The sequence below is a fragment of the Rana temporaria genome, chromosome 2 (genome assembly GCF_905171775.1).
Source record: "Rana temporaria chromosome 2, aRanTem1.1, whole genome shotgun sequence".
Taxonomy (NCBI): Eukaryota; Metazoa; Chordata; class Amphibia; order Anura; family Ranidae; genus Rana; species Rana temporaria.
This window is the reverse complement of record NC_053490.1, coordinates 110,846,522-110,871,468: the sequence shown is the minus strand read 5'-3', so window position 1 is coordinate 110,871,468 and position 24,947 is coordinate 110,846,522. Positions and strand designations below refer to the sequence as shown.

Genomic DNA, 24,947 nt, shown 5'->3' with positions numbered 1-24,947 from the left:
TGGGCTGCTTTTAGCTGATTCCTTGTTAGCAAAAGACGATTCGCGCTGTTTTGTCTGTTACAGCGTGATGAATGTGCTTACTCCATTCTGAACAGTAGTTTTACCAGAACGAGCGCTCCCGTCTCATAACTTGCTTCTGAGCATGCGCGGGTTTAAAACATCGTTTTAGCCCACATACGATCATTTTTTACAACACAAAAAAACGACATTTTCAAAAACGAAAATTCAGAAGACGGAAAACGATGTGAAGCCCACACACGATCATTTTAAATGACGTTTTTAAAAATGTCGTTTTATTTCATGCCAAAAAACGACCGTGTGTACGCGGCATAAGACTAAAAAACTAAACTGAAATTTAATTAACACTGGTCTGCATTGTATGTTCATACCTAAATACCATGAATAATAACATATTTTTAACTCCAGCAGTATATGACTTTGGAAATTGTAGCGAAATGCTTAAATAATGCATTACAATTTAACTACACCCATTCGATTTCAGATGACTAAAATGAGTTTTAGTCGACTAAATTTATTTTAGTCAAGTAAAATGTACTGAAGATTTAGTCGACTAAATACAACTAAAACTAAAACAATTACAGAAGACTAAAATAGGGCTAAAACTAAAATGCAATTTTATTCCTAAGACTAAGACTAAAACAAAATCGAAATTTGCTGCCAAAATTACTACTGCTTGTTCCAATAGCGAACAATGGTGAGCTTAGCTGTCAATAGAATGAATGTCACGGTAACACACACTCGCATCGACGCACTAATCGTCACTCCCTGGTTTTAGTAAATCAACCCCTGTGTGTGTTTTCAGCCCACAATAGAAAATTAAGAGCTCCATGCATTTCTGGTAGATCAACATAGGCATAGGACATACAGTGATAATGCTGCACTAGGTAATTAGAGTATGTGCAGGCTGGGAGATGGGAAAGATCTCCCTCTTGCCTGCATTGCCATAAGAGAAGTGCTTACACACCTCTTTTTCACTTTGCCAGCAGGGAGATTAATGTACTGGGCCATATACATGTAGACACACACATGCATGTATGTTTGAGGTTTGGGGTGCACACCCTAATGTAATTAGCTGCACACACCTACTGTACGCAGATCAACAGGTATTTTTTTGTACCTGTAGGTTAAAAACACTGCAGGGCTAAAACACTGGGGAAATGTGCATGCATTGAGGAGAGGGACAAACATTTTAGTCTTATGTGATCCTTTAGTCTTAGGTGATCCACTTTCAATCAAGATTCCACAAAGGGCCTCACATGTGGGGTGAAAGGGCACTGAAACCTAATCCTCAAACTATTATTCCAGAACTTTACCTCACAAACTCAGCCTCCTTACCCTAATTCCCTAAATGTAACCCCCTTCAACCCCCAACCTTACCCTCTAACTAGCCTTTTTGGCCAGATACTAAAACCAACAGAGTCCTTGTTAAATCAGATTATAGCAAAGTAGCTGCAATAGGAACAGAATTACACTGACCTGTAGATATGTGCACACTGAAATATTTTGTTTCTGAACTTCGTTTTCGTCCGAAAAAAATAAATGTATTTAGTTACTCCCGAAATACGTTTTTATTCATTTTGTTTTTCGTTACAAATTGCATTGGTCCGAAAATCCGAATTAATTAAGGTTGAATCTGCCATTGAATACTTATGGTTTCTGTCAAATGTTCAAAGAAGATTCGACGGAGCAGCGAAACTGTACGTCGAATCGTACATTTCCGGTCGAATGTTCCGCCTACAAGCTATAGAAGAATTCTAATGCATGACTAGTAATAATTATATTTATTAATTATTATTACTAGTCAACCAACATTAGAATTTTTCTATAGCCTATGGGCCGAGCATTTGACCAGAAATGTACGATTGCGGCGTCGTACAGTTTAGCTGCTCTGTCAAATCTTCTTTGAACATTCGACAGACACCTTAAGCCTTCAATGACAGATTTGACGTTTGTATGTTTTTCGATGCTTTGTCGAATCTTCGTCGTTCATGTTAAATTGTCAAGTTATTTCTAGCTATTTTACTGCTCCTTCTTTTTGGTTACAATCAGCCAATACCATTCATCATCATCATTATTTTTATTTTACTTCCCCCACCCAATTCCAGAAGCAATCTTTTCTCTCTATAATGTTGAATCTTTTCTCTCTATGTGGAATCTTTTCTCTCTATAATATCGAATCTTTTCTCTCTAAGTAGAATAATCTTGGACTAATAGAGTTAAGGTTAGGCACATTCGACCGACGAAAAGGAAAATAAAGCATTTGTTTATGTCGGATCTTTCGGTTTTCGTATTCTGCACTTTCGTTTTCGTTTGTTAAAACAATAACGAAATTAGCTGAAATTCGGACGGAAATATATTCGGACGAAAACGAATGCACATGTCTACTGACCTGTATAAACACATATTTTTATAATGAGTACGTATGGTAGGGCAGACCTAACAGTAGCTACAAGTCCACAGTCTACAATTCCTGTTATAATATACAGCAACAATATAATAAATTAAAAAAATCTGTGATTACTCTGCTTGCAGTATTTGTAATGTTATAGGAAGTAACAAGGTGAGAGGCAGCTAGGAGCAAACATTTTAGGTCATACTTCAGTTTACGTTATGCTTTTCATACAAAACCTTTGTTTTTGTTTCTTCAAACATCAGTCAGGAATCCAGCAAACAGTGGTTGACCCCATCAATAATCCATCAAATCACAGTCAGATGTTGGGAATCAGTTGTCCTCTGTCATAGTCAGCTGTCAAAATCTGTTGTTAAATGTCAGAGTCAACAGTCAGTGTCAACTGTCAGCATCAAGTGTCAGAGGGTCAGCATTAGGAGTCAATCACTAGATACATGTTACTCCAACTCGCCTTTTCTTTTTCCCCCGCCTCCCTCTCTCTTTTTCCCTGTTTAAATGGGCCCCCATATGCAGTTCTGGGACAAGGTTGTCCAGCACCAAGGGCAAAGATGCCAAACTGCACCCCGCCCCCCTACTTCCCTTAGGGTTAGCAGTGATATCGCTGTCACTACTCATGTCAGCCTTTTAACAGAAGCAACTGTCACACAGAGCGCCCCCTGCCCTGCAATAAACCTTTGCGCCAAGGGCAGCCATCCCTCCTGCCCACCACCTTGTCCCGGTCCTGCCCAAATGGCTCACTATAATCAATCCTCTACAGTTGAATAAGTCATATAATAGCCGTAACATTCTAGTTGAATGTAAAAATATTTTTTTTATGCAACTTCATTTGGTAAAGTCAATGAATGACATTTAGTTTACCCAAAATGTCCCTAATGGCATTCATTGCAACTTTACTAAATTAAATTGCAAATTAAAAATAAACTTTTACATTTTGTTTGAACGGTAACAGTATGAATAGCTCTAAAGAGGCATTTGATGGAATAATTAAAATGGGACAATGAAACCTTATTGACTATGACACCTGACAACTGTGTCTGACAAATGACTTCTGATTCTGAATACTGACTCTGACACCTAACAACTGACAGGTAACTGACAGGTCACACGTGACTATGAAAAATTACAGCGAAGTCAAGTGACTCTGACACCTGACAAGAGACTCTGAGGCCTCGTACACACAACCGTTTTCCTCAACAGAATCCATCAAGAAACTTGGTGGCAGAGCTTTTTTGCAGAGGAAAACGATCGTGTGTATGTTTTTCATCAAGAAAACTGTCGAGGAACTCCAACGAGAAAAAAAGAAAACAAGTTCTCTTTTTCCTCATTGGGAGTCTCAATTTCCTTGTCGGGCTGGTTTTCGACGAGAAACACGTTCGTGTGTATGCTTAGAAACCCGCGCATGCTCAGAATAAAGTATGAGACGGGAGCGCACCTTCGGTAAAAGTAGCGTTTGTAATGGAGATAACACATTTGTCACGCTGTAACAGACTGAAAAGTGCAAATCGTCTCTTACCAAACTTTTACTTAACACGCAGTAACATGAGATTAGCAAAAGCAGCCCCAAGGGTTGTGCCAGTGGAATCAAACTTCCCCTGCCGTCGTACCTGTTGAACGTCACCGCGTTTGAGAACGACAAGATTTGGTCTTGACAGTGTGTACGCAAAGAAAGCTTATCAAGATTCTCGACAAGCCTAACAAGGAACTCGTCGAGGAAAACGATGTTTCTTTTATGACGAGTTCCTCGGTCGTGTGTACAAGGCCTGACACCAGAAAAGTAACTCTGACTTTGTTTTAATGGATTATTGATGGATTTGACCATGTTTTGCTGAATTCCTGAATGAAGTTTGAAGGAAGATAAGTTTTGTATGAGGAGCATGTAGTAAACCGAATTATGTGTTCACATGTATACTATACTGGGAGCTAGTGATCTGTGTAGAAGTTTATCTAAACCATATTCCTCCCCCAGTCTAAAGACACACTGTTAGATTACTTAGCACTATTGTGTGTTTGCATGATTATGGCATTGGGCTTGATTTACTAAAGGCAACTAGCCTGTGCACAATGCAAGTGCAGTTGCTCCAGAGTTTAGTAAATGAGGTAAAGCTTCCCTTTACAAAGAATACCCAAAAAAAAAAAAAAAAAAAAGAATCAGCATTTTGTTCGCACATCATTGGATGATGGAGGTCAGCAAAGTTCCCCCCTCATTTACTAAGCTCTGGAGCAACTGCACTTGCAAAGTGCACAGTCTATTTGCCGTTAGTAAATCAACCCCAATAGATTGTAAAATCTTTTGGCAAAAAGAGCTGATACCGTATAAAAAAAATATATATATTATTCGAAGTGCTGTGGAGTTATACAAATGAATAAAATAAACTATAATGATTACATTGTTTATTATTTTTATACATATATCTCAATAAGATAATTGTCTCATTTCAGAATTTGGTGTTTTATACTACTGAATTATTGCTGCCAGTTTTGCTTTTAGCTCAAAGTGGAAGGTCTGCCAAAAAAGCCTAAACCACTTCTGTATAATTCAGTGACATTTGCCAGCTAGAAATCTCTGAAGGAAATAGCTCTGCACACTGCACAGCTATAATTTCTCCTTTATTCCACAATCATCGTCAGTCTAGTACTGTGGTACTAAAAGAACTTTCTGTACTCTTGTTCCTGGGCTTTTAGAAAGGGAATTTCTAGTTTTTGCTGTATGAACAATGAATCCTGTGAAGGCAGATCTGCTAAAAAATTTAAATTTCCCACGACACCCTGCTACTAAACTAGAGAAGTTAAAGCTAAACTCTGTTATGCAGTAATCTGTGTTTTATCCCCGATCCTTTGTCTGCTGTGTGGCTTTTTACCTTAACTTTAACTTTTATTTGTGGTTTTGTACCTTAACCACCTTGCCAAAGCCTAAGGATGGACCTTTAAGGGGTTCTGAGTGATGGGAGGCAGAGGCAGAACTTCTGATCATGTGGCCACTGTGATTGGCTGCCACAGCAGTCATGTGGTCTGGCGCTCCTCAAACTGGCTCCCATTCATGAGCGAGATCGGGAACTGTCAATGACATCTTATGCCCCGTACACACGTACAGGTTTCCGGGGGAGAACCGGCTCGGCAGCTTTTTCCCCCTACACAGACAGTTTTCCTGGCAGGAAAACTGCCATGAGAGCTTTGGCCCGGGAACCCTGGACGTGTGTATGCTTCACTGCAGTGTTTCCCATAGGAAAACTGCCGGGAAAAAGACCGTCTGGAACCCCGGCAGGAAAAAAGAGAACATGTTCTAATTTTTCCCACCGGGATTCCTGGTGGTTTTCCTGTCAGGAAAACTGACATGGAGCATACACACAGCCAGTTTTCCCCGCCAAAAGCTGTCATGGCTGTTTTCCCGACGGGAAAACTGGTCATGCGTACGAGGCATAAGTGAATGTGCTGTATGCTATTTTCCTGTTTCTATTTATCTTTAACCACTTAGAAACCGGCCCATAGCCAAAGTATGGCTACAGGGTGGTTGCTTAACTCTGGGAAGCCATTAATTAATGGCCTCCCAGAATCGCGCTCCCGCGTCCAGAGGTCCAGAGGACCTGGCGCATCACGGTAAATCACCGCCGATAGCGTCCGTTTACCACGTGATCGCTCCATCTAAGGACCCCAAATCTCGCTGTAAAGAGGACCTGCCATGCCATATTTCTATTACAAGGGATGTTTACATTCCTTGTAATAGGAATAAAAATGATCAACAAATTTATTTTTGCAGAAAAACGTGTCAAACTAAAATAAATAAAGTAAAATGAACAATAAAAATATATATTTTTTTTAAAGCGCCCCTGTCCCCGTGAGCTTGCATGCAGAAGCGAACGCATACGTAAGTCCCGCCCACATATGAAAACGGTGTTCAAACCACACGTGAGGTATCTCTGCGAACGTTACAGTAAAAGCAATAATTTTGCCCCTAGACCTCCTTTGTAACTCAAAACATGTAACCAGTAAAAATATTTAAAGCGTCGCCTATGGGGATTTTTAAGTAGCAAAGTTTTGCGCCATTCCACGAGCATGTGCAATTTTGAAGGGTGACATGTTAGGTATCTATTTACTCGGCGTAACTTCATCTTTCACATTATGCAAAAACATTGGGCTAACTTTACTGGGTTTTTTTTCAAGCACAAAATGTTTTTTTTTGTAAAAACCGCGTTAGAAAATTGCTGCGCAAATACAGTGCGAGATAAAAAGTTGCAACGACCACCATTGTATTCTCTAAGGTCTTTTCTAAAAAAAAAATATATATAATATTTTGGGGTTCTATGTAATTTTCTAGCAAATAAATAACATTTTTACATGTAGGAGAGAAATGTCAGAATTGGCCTGGGAGCTCCAGAACGCCTGAAGGTGCTCCCTGCATGTTGGGCCTCTGTATGTGGCCACACTGTGTAAAAGTCTCACACATGTATCGCCATACTCGGGAGGAATATCAGAATGTGTTTTGGGGTGTAATTTGTGGTATGCATATGCTGTGTGTGAGAAATAACCTGCTAATATGACAATTGTGTGAAAAAAATTAAATTAAAAAAAATCTTGATTTTGCAAAGAATTGTGGGAAAAAGATGACTACTTTAAAAAACTCACAATGCCTCTTTCTCAATACTTTAGAATGTCTTCTTTCCAAAAAGGGGTTATTTGGGGGGGTATTGGTACTTTTCTGGCATGTTGGGGTCTCAAGAAATTAGATAGGCCGTCAGTACTTGAGGTGAGATCAATTTTCAGATATTGGCACCATAGCTTGTGGACTCTCTAACTTTCACAAAGACCAAATAATATGCACCAATTTGTACTTATTTTTACCAAAGATATGTAGCAGCATACATTTTGGCCAAAATTTATGAAGAAAAAAATACAAATTTGCTAAATTTTATAACCGAAACAAAGAAAAACGGTCATTAAATACAACCAAAAGAAAGCTCTATTTGTGTGTAAAAAAATTACGAACATTTCATGTAGGTACAGTGTTGTATGACTGAGTAATTGTCAAAATGTGAGAGCACCAAAAGCTGAAAATTGGTCTGGTTATTAAGGGGGTTTAAGTGCCCAGTTGTCAAGTGGTTAATAAATCAACCTCAATGTATACAATACAGACTTATGCCTGGTACACTGGATGAGATTATCGGATGAATAATCGTCTTTTTTGGCATGCTAATCTCATATCGAAAATGAAGAGTTTACTAAAGTTACAAAAATTCTCACACAACAGAATAAAAATTCATAAGTGAATTGCATTTTTGAACGACAACTGTACTGATTAAACAAAAATTGTACGATCAAGTATTGTACGAGAAAAATTGTCATGCTTGTCCCATCGGATAATATCAGATGAACTGTCATGATCGGCTCTCGAAATCTCTGTACTAACGGCCAGATTATCGTACGATCACTTCAAAATCGCTATTTTTGGATGATTTTCTTATGTGTATGGGCCATTAGGAAAAACAGGATGTCATATATTGGAAAGGTTAGGCAACCATAGACAGGCTGAGCAGGGGGAAGATCATTTTGTTTGCTTTTTGTCAACAAAGCTGAACCTTTGCCTCTTCAGACTCGGTTCACACTGGGGCGACTCGTCAGGCATCTGACAAGTCGCGTCCCATTCTATTCACCAGAACCGTTCTAATAGGAGCGACACAAGTCGCTCCGACTTAGAAAAAAATTCTTGTACGACTTCGGGGATGACTCGGGGGGACTTGCATTGACTTCTATACAGAAGTCATTTTGCAAGTTGTCTCTGAAGTCGTCTTCAGGACGCCTTGCTGAGTCACCCCCGAAGTCGTGCTGCCCCAGTGTGAACCGGCTCTTAGGCAAATAGATAAATACACAAACAAAACATATATAAAGCAGCTGTATGCAAATGATTTGCATTTCTAGCCACCCAGTTCTATGATTTATACAGCCCTGCAGACGACACATCCCTGTCTGACAAGGGAGGAGACCTGAATGTTCTGTGCTATAGTTCAGCAATTCATACATGTCTTGTCCCTCCCTCCAGCCTGTGACTGGACCGTGAAAGAATAAGCAGCAAACCGATTAGTCTATCCCTCTGCCACTCTGCTCTCTCCCCCTGTCAATATTCTTCTTGTAAGCACGTGAGAACTGCATCACAACTGACTGTTTTCCTGTGCTGATAGGCCTCGTACAGACGATCGGACATGTCCACTGGGATCATTTGGTCTGATGGCTGTACACACCATCAGACCAAATTCCCTGCGGACAGGATATGCGGTGACGTGGCCGCGCCGATGTGCGCGACCCTGAAAGGTCAATGCTTCCACGCATGCGTCCAATCACTTTGACGAATGCGGGGGATTTCGGCCCAGCGGACATGTCCGATGAGTCGTACAGACCATCGGACAAGTCCGACGGACAGGCTTCCAGCGGACATGTTTCTTAGCATGCTAAGAAACATTTGTCCGCTGGAAACCTGTCTGCTAGGCCGGGAATCCGGTCCGGTCGGCCGTACACACGACCGAACATGTCTGCGGAAACTGGTTCGGTCGTGTGTACGAGGCCTTAGAGTTCTGCTGTAACAGGGGATTGCAAGAGGGTGAGAGGGTGATACCAAGTAATAGTCAGGTATTTACATTACTTGTATTTATAAATGTTTTGTTATAAAACATTTGTTGATATATGATAAATACAGAACTGGTTTTATTTGTGTCTTTTATATCTATCTGAAATTTAGTTTTATGTGTACCTGTAACTACAGAGTGATACTTTCAAGCACTGGGAACATTCCTTATTGCACATTTTTTTCACAAGCTGAAAAATATCTGCAAGATAGTGATCGCCTTTATACAAAAATAAAACTGTCACCTCTTGTGCACTCCATACATCAGCCAAGTCAGAAAGAGGATTTAAAAATTTCCCAGCAGTGCATGAATTGAGCGAGAAGGAGCAGATCTATCACTGTCCATGTCTGACCTCATGCAGACCACCAACGGACATATCAGTGAATCTAGGAAATGGAGTGCATCCGGTTAACGTACTTTATTTTAACTTCTTTCATGCAACCAATAGCTAAACATTTATTTAGAGTGGAATTATTCAATGGAAGGTAACTCCATTGGAAAGGCAACTAGATGTATATAAACTAATTATAACATGAAAGTGATAAATACTTAAGTGAATAACAATAAATCGTTAATGATAATAATAATAATAGTGATATTATTAGTACTAAGCTGCTCCCCAAAAAAAACATTGAACTGTTTTATATAGTGAAGAAATATAGAAAACGGGGGTGCTGCAATTGAATTATAAGGAGTTAAATATTACTATAACCAGTTAAACAATTGAAAATATATATACAGGGCCGGATTCAGAAAGTCTGGCGTAAATTTGTGCGGGTGTTGCGTATCTCAGATACGCTACGCCACCGTAACTTAGTGAGGCAGGTTCTGTATTCAGAAAGAACCTGCGCTCTAAGTTAAGGCGGCGTAGCGTATGTGGTCCGGCGTAAGCCGGCGGAATACAAATTTTCCATGCAGTGGGCGTGTTGTATGGCAATGAAGGCTGACCCCACGTAAATGAAGTTTTTGACTAACAGCGCATGCGCCGTCCGTGAACGTATCCCAGTGCGCATGCTCCCAATTATGCCGTAAATGGTCAATGCTTTCGCCGTGAATGTAACTTACGTACAGCCCCATTCACGGACGACTTATGCAAACGACGTAAAATACGCCGCTGTCCGTACGTTTCCGACGTCCATACCTAACATGACTTACCCCTGCTTTATGAGGGGTAACTTTACGCCGGAAAAAGCCTTACGTAAACGACGTAAAAAAATACGCCGGCGCATCCTAGCAGTTACGCGGCGTATCAATAGATACGCCAGCGTAACTTCTTTCTGAATCCGGGCCACAGTGACCAGAAATCTCACCAAGCCTGGTGGATTTATAGAAAATTCGTATGTGAAAAGTCCATAAAGTGCAAGTGCTCAGACGTTATCTTCAACTTTAATGTGAATAATCTCCACCTCCACCAGCTGAAGAAACCCAAAACTGTGCTCAAAGGATGGCTCCTTACCAGATGGTGTTGACCTATTTAATTAAAAAAAGGTCAATAATAGCTTTGTATGGCAGTATATGGGCTTCATGCGCGGCTCATAATCCTTTGGTTCAGCCTGACTCCAATATCATAGAACGAAACAAGGAAAAGAGAAGACCGCCATTGTATAAATTTGTTTTAATAAAAGGTAAATGTAAAATCACAGTGCCAAGTGGCTCCTTACTCTTGCTGGTGCCTGTGACCCGGCACTGAGGCTATTCGGCTTAGTAGTGGTGGAGAGATGGCTCCTCGCTGGGGAAGCTGGCGTGCGTTCAACCTCCTGTAGACGGAGAGCCAGCGGGACCGGAAGAGTGTAGCTGTGCTTGACCAGGTGCCGCCTCGACGTATGTTTCATTACCACGTCATCAGGAAGCGTACAGCCATTAACAGGAATGGTTGTGTACCACTGTATGTAACGGCTCTGGTGAACGGGAGTAAACCACAACTGCAGATAGCAAGCAATTTCAATGCACTTCTCTATGTGAGAATTCAGTACTGGACCCCAGGCGTCACTCCACACAAACAGGAGTTTGGGGGTTATTTGCATCATCTCTCTCTCACATAAAGAAAGGCGTTGAGCTACTAAGCTTGGACGCATTACAACATGCGACCAGAGCTTAGCGTTTAAAATTATAGTATAAACTTGAAGATTCGAATGCACAACTGTATGCAGTCGATTATCAATAGTGTCGTGCATTAGGCCACTAAGGGAGAAGATACGTCAACCCTAAGCATAGAAAAGTTTAGGCGAACATGTTCCGCAACTTAAGGCATAGGCCCATGAACAAGTAGCACTTAAGTCAAGCACGTAGTAAATAGGAGTTGTAGAGACAACTAATAGTTGCATATGAGAGGCAATTATAGCTCAGGTACTTTGACAGTACACGTAGTAAATAGGAGTTGTAGAGACAACTAATAGTTGCATATGAGAGGCGAATATAAGTCAGGTAATTTGAGTGTAGATGTTTCTTTAAGATATTCCTTAGCAAACAGTCATAGGCACAAAAGTCTATCCCAAGTAGTATGTTGATAGCCACAAGCCATAATGAATAACAGCAATTGTTTTAGGTGGAAAGCATACAGCAGATCTTTCTATGGCACTACAAGTGACACTATGGCTACTTATACGTTTGCAGGGCTTCAGTGTATCAAGTAGGGATTCCATAGTGTAGGGATCCAAGAAGGAAGATATCTTTAGGGTCTGCAGCGCAGATGCAGGAGAGGATGGTTTCCAGCCTGGGATTGATGGTACCTGTAGTTCCTTATGGCAAGCATCCAGGATTTCATAGGTTGCAGGCTGAGGATTCGTTAGCCAAGCTGGCTACGGCCGACAATAATAGAACGGGGCTTCTATTTTGAATGAATGCCTTTATAGGCAGGTAACAGTCTGCGGACCATTTTCATCGGACATGTCCGCTAGCAGATTTCTGTCTGATGGTTGTACACACCATCAAACCGAAATCCCTGTGGACAGTATACGCGGTGACGTGGCCGTGCCGTCGCCGCGACGATGACGCGGCGACGTGCGCGAACCTGGAAGGTCAATGCTTTCACGCATGCGTCGAATCACTTCGACGCATGCAAGGGCTTTCGGCCGAGCGGACATGTCCGGTAAGTCATACAGACGACCGAACATGTCCGACGGACATGCTTCCAGCGGACATGTTTCTTAGCATGCTAAGAAACATTTGTCCTCTGGAAACCTGTCCGATCGGCCGGAAAATTGTCCGGTCGGCCGTACAGACGACCGAACATGTCTGCTGAAACTGGTCCGCGGACCAGTTTCAGCAGACATGTTCGGTCGTGTGTACGAGGCCTCAAGGGCATTTGCTACCAATCTAATGGTGCCAGCTGGTCCTGGGAGTTGTAGTGCTTCAAGCCAGTGTTGTGCTGGAGGAAGCTGAGGAGTATAAATACTACAGTCAAGTGGGCATCCCATATTATTCTTCTTCCTATCCAAGTTAAACCCCCTAATAAAATTTTTTAAAAGAATAGAAAACATGTGGTGTACCTGTCTGTGCAGGGTGGGGGATCCCACTATTTGCGACTCTTAGAGTGCTTAATTGTTAGGGTTTACATACACATCAAAATTATTTTTAAATCATGTGTTGTGTTTACAATAGGCATAAAACTGTAGCAGTAGCACTACATAGCATCACTTCAAAATAGAAAAACACCTTATTATACTTTGCAAATTACACTAACGTATCTTATTGACATGCATTTTCAGGTCATAATGAAATGAAACATTCTATTAATCCTCCATTTGTGATTAGAAAAAAATGCAGCAGGCTATTGATCTTCCATTGTGATCTCTAAAATGTTTACAGTCTATTGATCTGCTGCCCCTGCTATGAAGATGTTGTCACATTCACTGGCAGACAGCCTTTGTCTTTTGTGTCACTGTATTACTCCAAATGTGTTAGGGAACAAATTGAAAATGTCACATGACAAATAATAGGTAAAGGAAAAAAAAAGGACATGTTAAATTGCTTTCCTTGGCATGCATTTTCAGCTACAGCCATCAAAAAAGTACAGAGTACAAAAACAGACATCACTTTCTAAGAATTATTACTTTTTTGTAAAAAAAAACACATTGGATATGTTCAGTATGTCACCGTTGTTGAATGATGCATTTTTCAAAGTTACAAGCAAATTAAAATTCATTTCGATGCTCTCCAGCATCTTCACTCAAATGTTAGCCCGATGCTTTCTAAAGAGCCTCAGGCAAGGAAATGGTAAGACAAGCAAATAAAACATATTTAGACAATTAAAAGAATTGGACAGAACAAACTGGATGGGTATTCGCCACACCAGTATAAATAGGACTTTGTTGGGGTGTTGTGTCTATAGTAGGCGAGCTAGTAAATTCACAGAGAATTGCTTATAAACAAAATAACACATTTTATTTAAATACATAAAAACAATAAATAAAATCCATTGTTTGCCCTGATACAGTATAGATGCTATGATAGGTTAGATGGGGGTGGTGCTGGTCGCCCATCTAACCTATCATAGCATCTATACTGTATCAGGGCAAACAATGGATTTTATTTATTGTTTTTATGTATTTAAATAAAATGTGTTATTTTGTTTATAAGCAATTCTCTGTGAATTTACTAGCTCACCTACTATAGACACAACGCCCCAATAAGTCCTATTTATACTGGTGTGGCGAATACCCACCCAGTTTGTTCTGTCCAATTCTTTTAATTCTTTAAAGGACTGGTGCACTGTGTCTGTGCTGGAAATTGTCCAACAAACGTTTCTTCAAATCTTTACACAATGTTACTAAAAAAACATTTTTATAGCTCCATTATTCAAAAGTTTTATGCATTTTAATATACACCTGCTGTTTATTAATTTCACCAATATGAAAAGTCAGGGTGAAAACTTTGGATGGTCTGCAATAGCTGTGCACCGCTTCAGTCCTTTTTTCTTTCATTCAATAATCTTTATTGCTACTGTAATGGAGGATGACACCTCACACCAACTTCAATCCGTCTCCTCCAACATCTTTGACACCATTAGCAGCTTAATTATTAAGGGAGTCAGAGTCTGGCAGGAGGTGCCTTTCCTTACAAACAATGTTTATTTATTTTTTAAATAAATGAAAAAAGAATTTGCGACATTGTACTCTTTTGGGAATTCTGGGGAGCTGACAAATCCTGCTTGGCATTCGTACCTCTAGCCAGTAATACATAGTCAGAAGTCTGCCTTGAGTGATACTTAGGGCATTAGAAAGTCCTGTAAATGCCAACTTAAAATATGATAATCTGGCCATAGGGTGATATATACATTTTTTTTACTTGCTAAAATAACGACTTCAGGAATCTCTACATTGAAGACGGGCATATTTTTTTTTTATATAGAGCTTTTTTTGAGGAGCCCCATTCACAATAAAGGTCAATAGCATACCTCCCATTTTTTTACATGGGAATGAGGGACACCTATTAGCAAAAGTATGTAGGCATTGGACATGCACCCTGCCATGCCCCCTTAAAGGAGAATTAAACAAAAAAATTATTAGATAAACCCACAAGTATGTTTTTTTTTACAACTATTATTCCATTATATTGGCTTTTGAAATTGACAAATGCAGCAATGTAGAAATTGGATGAAAGGTTTAGCACTGGGAAACACGTTTTTAAGATAATTAGTTCATTTTATATACAACTATATAGATCAGACCAAAATGAGAGACAAATGAGGAAAAAAGAGGGACTTTGTTACAATCAGGGACAGTCCCTTGAAATCAAGGACAGTTGGGAGCTAGTGTCAACAGAGACCTCCCTACGTACAAAAGTCATATAAGAAAGCTTTGCTTTAGGATGCCTTAAGGGGCTATAAAGAAAAAAAAAAGATGCATAATATAAAAAACCTAGAATGCACCTGTCAATTGATATGAGTACTTAACCACTTGTCGACTCCCGCACGCCGATTTACGTCGGCAGAATGGCTGGGGCAGGCAAATGGGCGTACCTGTATTTGCTGTCTAGCGGGTGCAAGAGCGCGCTCGCCACATGCAGCAGGAGCGTGCCTGCGGGTCCCGTGACCTCAATGTTCACCGGTAGCCCACGATTGTGGCGAGCAGAAACAGAACGGGGAGACGCCTATGTAAACAAGGCATTTTCCTGTTCTGCCTAGCAACATGACAGGGATCTACTGCGCCCTATTATTAGAACATATCCATAGGACACACCCCTTGATCGCCCCCTAGTGTTTAACCCCTTCCCTGCCAGTGTCATTTATAAGTAATCAGTGACTATTTCTAGCTCTGATCGCTGTATAAATGACAATGGTCCCAAAACAGTGTCAAAAGTGTTCGATGTGTCCACCATAATGTTGCAGTCCTGATAAAAATTGCAAATCACTGCCATTACTAGTGAAAAAAGAAAATCTATCCCCTATTTTGTAGATGCTATAACTTTTGCGCAAACCTATCAATATACACTTATTGTGATTTTTTTTGTATACTAAAAATATGTAGAAGAATACATAATAGCCTAAACTGAGGAAGAAAAAATATTTTTATGTATTTTTTGGGGATATTTATTATAGCAAAAGTAAAAAAATATAGCTTTTTTTTCAAAATTGTTAGTCTTTTTTTGTTTATAGCGCAAAAAATAAAATCCTCAGAGGTGGTCAAATACCACCAAATGAAAGCTCTATTTGTGGTGAAAAAAGGACGTCAATTTGGTTTGGGTACAACGTCGCCCGGATTGTCAGCTAAAGCGACACAGTACAGAATCGCAAAAAATGATCTGGACAGGAAGGGGGTAAATCCTACCGGGGATGAAGTGGCTAGAGGATGACTACACCAAAGAACAAAACTGCAATATCACATAGATTACCAGTCCTTAGATGTCGTGGCTGCAATATTTATATTTTTTCAGGCTACGAACATCTTTAGCAAATAAAAATAGAAAATACCTGTTTACCTTGTCAGAAATGCAGTGTCTTTGTCATTTCTCGTAAGCTGCACCAAAGAATATTTTCCGTGCCATCTATCTTATGTAAACTACTAATTACACTCCAACCCCACATCCGCCCCCCCCCCCCCCGCCCCGTGTAATGGAGATGGAGAGATGCAGATATGTTTGTAGTCCATATCAGGAGAACCGCCTAGGGCATCAACTATGGCTCACTTTAAAAAAAAAAAAGAAGCTTAAAAGAAAAAATAGGTTTAGTTATCTTTTAACCCACACAGCACTGGGGGTTCAGCGCTGTGAAATGGACATTGTCATCAATGGAGAGAAGATTCCTACAGGAACCTTCAGCCTGTAGGAAGTGGAATACACTTTATACAGATAAGTTATGTGACTGTAGCTGCAGCTTTAATACTGTAGACCATTTTTCAATTAACAGTGATTTTATTTTTTGGTTTTGGATCAATTGTGCAAGAGTTAAAATTTTCAGTTCGTTTTTTTTTATTTTCTGTCTGTTATCGCATTGGGGAGATTTTTCCTCATTGCCTGTTCCTATGACAGCAAAACATAGAATCAAGGGAGCAGTGCGATTAGAGCAGGAAGACAGACAGCAACAAATAAATTGTCAGTAACCCTTCCCTATTTTAGTAAAAATTTTCTTTTTGCTTGTTTTGTTGCATAGATTTTTCTTCACCTGTCCTGACAGCGACAGCAATAAAAATCTGGGTGGGTGTTCCTACCCCCGCCCCCCCTCCCTGGTGGTCGGGATGGACGTGCCGTCACTGCGCATCAACGTCACACCCATGCGCTGGATGTGCGGTGTCCTGGCGACGCTGTCTCACCGGTGTGTTTTTTCCATCTCACGGACCTCGGGTGGGGGTGTGTTGGGGCTGACTGCCGAACGAATCATCGCCCGAGTGTCGACCTCCCCCCTCCCCATGCGTCTGTGCTTGTGACGCTGGGGGTTGGTCGGCGGTGGCATCCATTTATGGGTGGCTCCCCTGGTCGGGTCTGGATTGCTCCGAGCCCTCCTGTATGCTGCTCCTCGCGTCCCAGCATTTAACGCCTGCCATGATCGCACCAGGCCCGCACATGGGACAGTGGAGCCTGGCAAACATGGCGGTGGGGGGTCACGCAGGGGAGGCAGCAAATCGGGGTGGTAGTGGAAGTGATCGGTGGCTTCAGAGCCGCTTGTATCACCTCCACATTGAAAGCTGAAAGTTAGCTTTACAAAAGTAAACACACTCCTGATCGGTATAGCCAATGTGACTGTGTTGAAAACCCATATCTACAGCATGGGTAAAAATCTGAATCCCCAGAAACTAAGTAAGCAGGTACAGCTTTACATTCTTTGTGTAAAACTAAAAGCAAAAGAAAAGCAAAATTCCTTTTTATTAAGGAACATTTTTTTTCACTATATTTAAAAAGAGGGGATGTATAAATAGTATCATGTGTACCTACTAGTCAAACTGATTTCACTATTCATCATTTAGGACAGTCAGAACAATGCAAAGTCATTGCTAAATAAATGCAATGAGTTAATCTAATTTTCCACCACTCTGAGTCTGAGCAATATTATATATAAGCCTATTTTTCACAGGCAGTGTGAGGACAAAGCTAAGAAAAATACAGAGTATGAAATGGGTTTGGCAGCAGCACAGGAAGAAGACAAACTACAGGTTTCCACGAGCGGTTGTAGAACAGCTCTTTATAATTATTGCAACAGTGCCATTATTAAATCTTTCAGAAGCAGACAGAGCTTGATAAAATCTTTAGTATTATATATTTTACTTCTTTCATTCAGGTGCTCATTCATAGTAATTTACTCCTGCATAAATCCTAAAAAAGATGTTGCCTCATTGTCTTTAAAACAGTGAAATAGTTACCTTTAACTCTGCAATCTGTGATGTCACATGCCACATGAGGTTCTCACTCAGGAATTTTATTCCGTATGGACCAATTAGCTCAGCCAAAGCTTTCATTTCTAGAAAAGCAAGAATAAAAATAAAAATTTCTATGTAAATGGTAGAATACATGCACATGGTTAGTAAAAACTTGAGTTAAAATTCTTGAGTTTAAAGAGAAGTATAGCTTTTTTTTTAATCACACTTATCTTGTGGATGCAGCATCACTCTGATGTTGCATCTGTCCACCACCGGCTATAATACTGAGAATGGAGCGATCGAAGACCACTGATTGCTCGGTTCTCAGAGGTCTGTAAACAGAGATCTGGTAACTGTCAGTCAGCAGCTCACTGTCCCCCCTCCCAACCGGCTCTCACTGGAGCGCGGGGCTGTGGAGGGGGCAGGAGTGGCTGGCTTAGGCTCTCAGCAGCTCACGAGAGGCTAAGCCAGGTGCTGGTCCAGGGTTGTGGGCAGGTCCAGATTATATTGCCACGATTTTTCCCCAGTCTGGACTGATTCTGTGATGTCAGCTGACAATGGGGTGTGCAGAACGAACTTCACTCCTGTGCTCCACAGGAGAAGTACAGCCAAGCAAGCTTCTCCTTTAAATCATGAACATTTTTTTTAAACGCTTTGAAATTGCAGGTTACAAATAGTGCATGCATGTATAATATACTTGCAAAACTCTGGGTGTATTAAAAATGTGCATAGCTATTTTTCCAGTGAAGGTCCAGTGACGTAAAATCTAATTTTCTCAGGCTAAAATAAAAGGGATCAGACAAATATGACATTATGGCCACTAGATGGAGCTGAAAAGCAAAAGAAAAAAAAATGTATTCCTTATGATCATTAGCTCCATCTAGTGATCATAATATGGTATTTTGCCGGACCACTTTATACCATTTGACCTGTAGCGGAAATAGTCTGAAAACATTTGATTTTTTATATTTTTTTGCATAGATTTTCGTTTTAGCAGTTTTGTCTCCACCCCAAACTTGCTCATCCATGTCTTTATGGACCTTGCTTTGTGCACTGGTGTGCAGTCATGTTGGAACAGGAAGATTTCATCCCCAAAGTGTTCCCACAAAGTTGGTAGCAACTGGCAACAGACATATTTCTGCATACTGGAGGATTCTGGTATTATTCATAAAAAAAAGGAGAAATTTTTTAATCGTGGTAATAAACTGTGGGTCCAGCAAATGTTGCAAGACTGCAGATATAGCAGAGTTCCATGAGGCTACGTTTACACATGTAGCAGTCCTTTCCACAGTCAAATCTACAGTGGAGGCATAACAGGCATTTGACAGGCAGGGAAGAGGCAGCAAAGTTGCAGCACAGCCTCATTCCACGAATGGCATTGTGTCCATCCGCAGTACTGCCTGCTGAAAGTGCTAGAGCCATGCAACGGCCATGAAGAAAAACATTGTGGAAGTGGCATGAGTACACCCGCCGAAAAGATGCCTTTGCAGCTTAAGGGGAGCCAGTAAGAACACACCTCAAACCATCTGTTTTTACCTCACCACAAATGTAAATGAGCCCCAATAGTATGAATGGAGCTTGGTTACATTTCACGACTTCTTTTTCATCTGAACTCAAAATAAAAAAATTGCAGCACTGATCCCTATGAAAAAAGAAATAGCAATGAGGGCATCATGGCATGTATCTATTTAGAATATAGGTTCTACTCATGATCTTGTTGGCTCTCTTCATGCTTCACTAGATAAACATTTAGCTATAACATTCTAAAAGACAATGAATACTTGGTGTGATATTCTATTAAGGTACAGCGCTTTTAAGAATTATTTTATTTCTACCTCGTCCCAGTTATATTTCTTACCCACTAGAGGGGCAGGTCCTTCTGTTCCAGCCAAGGTCTCCACATCTCCTCAAACTCCTTAAGGTTACCTCTTTTTGTATAGACTGCTCTTTCTTTACATATTGTCTCATTTACTACTCCCTCCCATTCCCTTATTGTTGGAGGTGTTATCGCCTGCCATCTTAACATTATTAATTTCCTTGCTTGGAACAGACATCTCAATAACACTACTGTGGTGCTTTTCTTCTCGTTCCGTTCCCTTCTATATCCCAGTACACATAGTGTGGCTTCTGCTTCCAGAGGTACCCCAAATGTCTCCCCTATGACATTTACGACTCCCTCCCAGTAACGAAACAACTTTGGGCATCGCCACACCATGTGTACTAGGTCTCCGGTCCCCTGGCATCTAGGGCATTTGTCATTTGTTCTTCTCCCAAATTTGAACAGACGTTTAGGTGTATAGTAAGCACGATTCACCAGCATCAGATGGGAGACCTTCTGTGGGGGTGAGACCGAAACTTTCGGCCCCATCTCCAGAACCCTCCGCCACTGATCCTGTGTCAATTCCCCCAAGTCCTCCTCCCATTTCTCTTTTGTTTTTAACAGATGCCGGCCCATATTAGCCTTTTTAACCATCTGTTTGTATAATTCAGAGATGAGTCCCTTGGTTGGTCCTACCTTGCCTAGTTCTTGGAGAAGGGGCATTTCGCACCACACTAGTGTTTGTGTCCTAAACTGGGCTTCAAGGGCATGCCCCACCTGTATATAAGTGAAAAATGAATACTGAGGTATCTTAAATTCCTCTCTTAAATCCTGAAATTTCCTATATTTATCCTCTTTATACAGTTGTTTCAACCTTTTAATACCGTTTATTTCCCATGCTCTGACCTTTCCTATCTGGAGGACTTCCTTCAGTTTATTGTTATTCCACAAAGGGGAGAGTTCAGAAAACCCGGTATAGCCCATCAATTTTTTAACCGATTTCCATATTTTGGTTATCATTTTTGTTGTTGGATTCCTATATCTAAAGGAATCAGCCTCTAGTGCTTCAAAGATAGTGTCGTGAGAGACCCCGTTCATCATTATCATCCCATTAGGGGTACCTCCTCCTGGGATATTACCTCCCCCTATTTGTTGCAGTTGTGCAGAAAAATAATATATCTCGGGTTGGGGCACTGCAAGTCCTCCCTCCCCCACCGGGAGTTGTAATGTGCGAAGGCGTATCCTAGCTTGTCCCCCTTTCCAAATTAGCTCCCTAAAGAGAGATTCAATTTTATTGAACCATTTTTTTCCAATCCATATTGGGGAATTGTGCATTATGTATAAAAGTTGTGGTTGCCAAATCATTTTGATTAAGCTACACCTGCCCGCCACTGACAGATGGAGACGTTTCCAAATATAAATTTTTTGCTTGAACTTAGCAAGTAGAGGGATGAGATTTTTATAAATGTATTGATTAGGGTTTTTCGTCACCAATATCCCCAGATATCTCATTGTGTCCACCACTGATAACTGTGGCAATCCACGTATTGCCGTTTCTCCCAGTGGATCTAACGGCAGTAACTCGGACTTCCCCCAGTTTATTTCTAATCCCGAAAAACTCCCAAATTCCTCCACCAAACTCATTGCTTTTGTCAGAGATTGTTCCGTGTCTCCCAGGAAGAGCAGGATATCGTCGGCATAAAGCGCGATTTTTTCTTCTCCCGTCATTCTCTGGAAGCCGGATATCTCGATATTTGACCTAATAGCAATTGCCAGAGGTTCCATCGCTAGGGCGAAGAGCAGGGGTGACAAGGGGCACCCCTGTCTCGTCCCCCTCTCGAGGACAATTTTTTTTGAGAATTCATTATTTATTTTTAACTTAGCACTAGGGTTATCATAGAGCATTTTTATCCACCCTGAAAAAGTCGGGCCAAACCCAAATTTATCCAGCACCCTCCAAATATACCCCCATTCTACGCTGTCAAAGGCTTTGGTCACATCCAGTGACAATACGGCCCTTGCTCCCTCATTCTGTGTTGGGGTTTGTAAGTTTAGAAATGTCCTCCTGATGTTCATACTAGTGGATCTATTGGCTATAAACCCCGTCTGGTCTGGGTGAATTAATTTTGAAATAACCCTATTAAGCCTTGTCGCCAAGACCTTTGCTATAATTTTGGCGTCAGAGCACAAAAGGGATATAGGTCTATATGCCACAGGGTCCAGTGGATCTTTCCCATCTTTTGGTATAATTATAACCGTTGCTTCCAGCATTGAGGCAGGGAGTTTACCTTCTACCGCCGCTCCATTTAATGTTTTTATAAGCTGAGGTAACAATATATCTCCATAATATTTGTACATTTCTAGTGGGAGCCCATCTGGTCCTGGCGATTTTTGATTCGCCATACCTGCTACTGCCACCTGTAACTCCCCAAGTGTTATTGGGTTTTCTAGTTCTTCCCTTTCTAATTGGGATATAAACGGGATTTCTAGTCTCTCCAGGAAGTCCTCCATTTCTTTCTCCATTCCCCTCTTTTGTGTAGTGTACAATTTCTGATAATATGCCCAGAAAATCTGCACTATCTCTGAGGTGTCCGAAGTTATCGCACCACTTGTTAATCTGATGGACCGAACGCCGGAGGAGGAGGAGTTAGATTTTACCACCTGCGCCAGCATCCTTCCAACACTTTCCCCTTCTACAAATGAGGATTGTCGCAAAAAAAGTCGTCTGGTCTCTACTTCCCTTGTAATTACCGATTTATACGCTTGTTGTTTTTCAAGCCATATTTTCTTTCCCTTCGGCGTTGGGTCCCCCACATAGTTATTTTCTGCCTCTAACACCTCTCTACGGGAATTTTCCTCCGCCTCTCTTGCTTTTTTATTAAATTTTGCTATCTGCTGGATCAGGACTCCTCGTAGGTATGCCTTCAGGGTGTCCCATAATATCCCAGTGCCCGAGGTGCCTTCATTGATATCTACAAATTCCTTCAGTTTGGGCAGAACTTCATCCGATTTTTTTATTAACTCACACCAGTGTGCATTAATTTTCCAATCTCTCTGAATTTTTTGTCCACCTTGATTTAGGGTAAGAACCATAGGAGAGTGATCAGACACTCCTCTTGGCAAATATATTACTTTTCCCACCCTCTGTAGTGCTAAATAATTCCCCAGGGCCATATCAATCCTCGAGAGTGTATTGTGTGTACTTGAATAACAAGAATATTGTTGAATCCCCGGGTTCCTCACTCTCCACAAGTCTAACAGACCAACCTCTTCCAAAAATTGACCCAGGCGGCTATTTTTCATGAGGTCTGGGACCAACGGTGTGGGAAACCTATCCACTCTTCGGTCCAAGACCTCATTAAAATCTCCTACCACCAACACCGGTATCTCTTCCTTCCCCATTATGAATTCATTTAATCTGAGCATAATATCAATCCTAAAGGGCGGGGGGACATATATATTTGCTATTATATACATTTTGTTGTCTATTATACAATGCAAAAAAATAAATCGACCATATTCATCTATGCTGACCTGTCTGCAGGAAAACCCCACTCCAGCTCTCACCAGGATACTCACTCCTCTAGAATATGTAGAGTGCACTGAGTGGTACTGAGTAGGGTATTTTTTACTCTGTAGTAAGTAACTTGTATTTTTCATTAAATGGGTTTCCTGCAGACACATCAGCCCTATTCCATGTTTTTCCAGCGTGGCAAAGACTGCAGCCCTTTTAGCTGCAGTTCCCAGGCCTCTAACATTCCATGAGCTTAAGTTTAACATTTTACTTTACATTTTACTTTACATCTAGCAACCACGGTTATACCATAGGGGGATAGGGGCATCCATCCCAGAAAATAATTTATGTAGCTATTCATTACCCTAGTTATCTATGTGTATAAATAGTGTTTACTAATTTTACCGTGTCTATTAGAACTTGTGAACTAACATCCCCAAGAAATATATGTGCTATTTTAGTGTTATTTCCATATAGGTTTTCAAACTCTATTTTCCCATATAAAATTTATACCCCTTATGAAATACTTTAGCGTTTTCCCCTTTTCCCTATCCTTTGTGCATTATCATTACCTTCTATACTTTTCTTTGGTTCGTGTTTTACGTATATTTTACTTATTACAGTGAACATTTTTTCCCTGTGTATCATGTACTTGTCTTCCCTTCCCCTCCCACCCTTCCTCCCTCTCCTCCCCCTCCCTCCCTTCCCCCCCCCTCCGCACCTACCCAGGTGTTCCCCTAAGGGGTTTCCTATGGCCGTTTCCCATATCGTCCTTTCCTCTCTTAACATACTTTCATTCACTCCCCCCTTCCCCCCCCCCTCCCCACTTCTCCCACCCCTCCTCATTCACAATCCTCCCTTCTATATTCAACTCTTGACCAATTCCTCTCACTCATTTAAGTGTGCACCTTTCCTCCCACCTCCCCCCCCCCTATCCGTGCAAGTTACAAATTAAACCCCTTACTCCTAGCTCCCCCCTCCCTCCTTTAATTGCGTTTCCATCCATAATGCTGCATCTTCAGGTTTATCAAAAAATAATGTCGTTCCCAGCGCAGCCACCCGTAGCCTCGCTGGGTATAATAAAGCATATGGAAGTTTAGCCCTCTGCATTTTCCGTTTAACCTCCAGAAACCCCGCCCTCCTCTTCTGTAACTGGGGAGAAAAATCAGGGTAAAATGAAACTTTAGAGCCTTCAAAAAAAACCTCTCCCATTTCTCTACTCTTTCTCAATAGGGACTCTATATCTCGGTAATTCAAAAATTTTAGTAGCATTGATCTTGGACGCCCCCCGGTGGGGGGAGGCTTAAAGGGGACTCTATGCGCTCTTTCTATTGTAAATGCTTGTGAGAAGCTTTCTCTACCAAATAGTTTTACAAACCAGTTTTCCAAAAATTCTATTGGTCTAGCCCCCTCGCATGTCTCCGGTAGCCCCACCAGCCTAACATTGTCCCTCCGGAGTCTATTTTCTATTTCATCCATTTTCTCTTCTAATGTCTCCACTTGGGTCTTCATGTTCTTAACATCTTGTTTGAGAGGGTGCATTTCATCTTCCATTTGTGAGATCCTCCCTTCTGCTTCTGATATCCTTTCATTAGTCTTCCTTAATTCCTGTCCCACTGAGACCAGTTCTTCCTTGACACTTTTCATTTGGTCACACAGTTCTCCCAGTGCCTTTTTACATTCATTCACCACTAGGAATACGTCTTTTATTGTGGGAGCATCTTCAGGCCTGGGGGTTACTTTTGGATCCATAACTATGGGCGCTGCGTTCTTATTAACTGCA

General features: G+C 41.1%; 1 protein-coding gene across 1 annotated transcript in view; it reads right to left on the bottom strand.

Moving 5' to 3' along the window:
• Positions 1 to 24,947, bottom strand: part of NCKAP1L (NCK associated protein 1 like) — a 273,575-nt gene that overhangs the window by 118,204 nt on the left and 130,424 nt on the right. Inside the window, exon 23 of the mRNA XM_040340760.1 lies at positions 17,835 to 17,932. Coding sequence (XP_040196694.1) covers positions 17,835 to 17,932 — 98 coding nt within the window. The remainder of the gene's footprint in view (positions 1 to 17,834; positions 17,933 to 24,947) is intronic.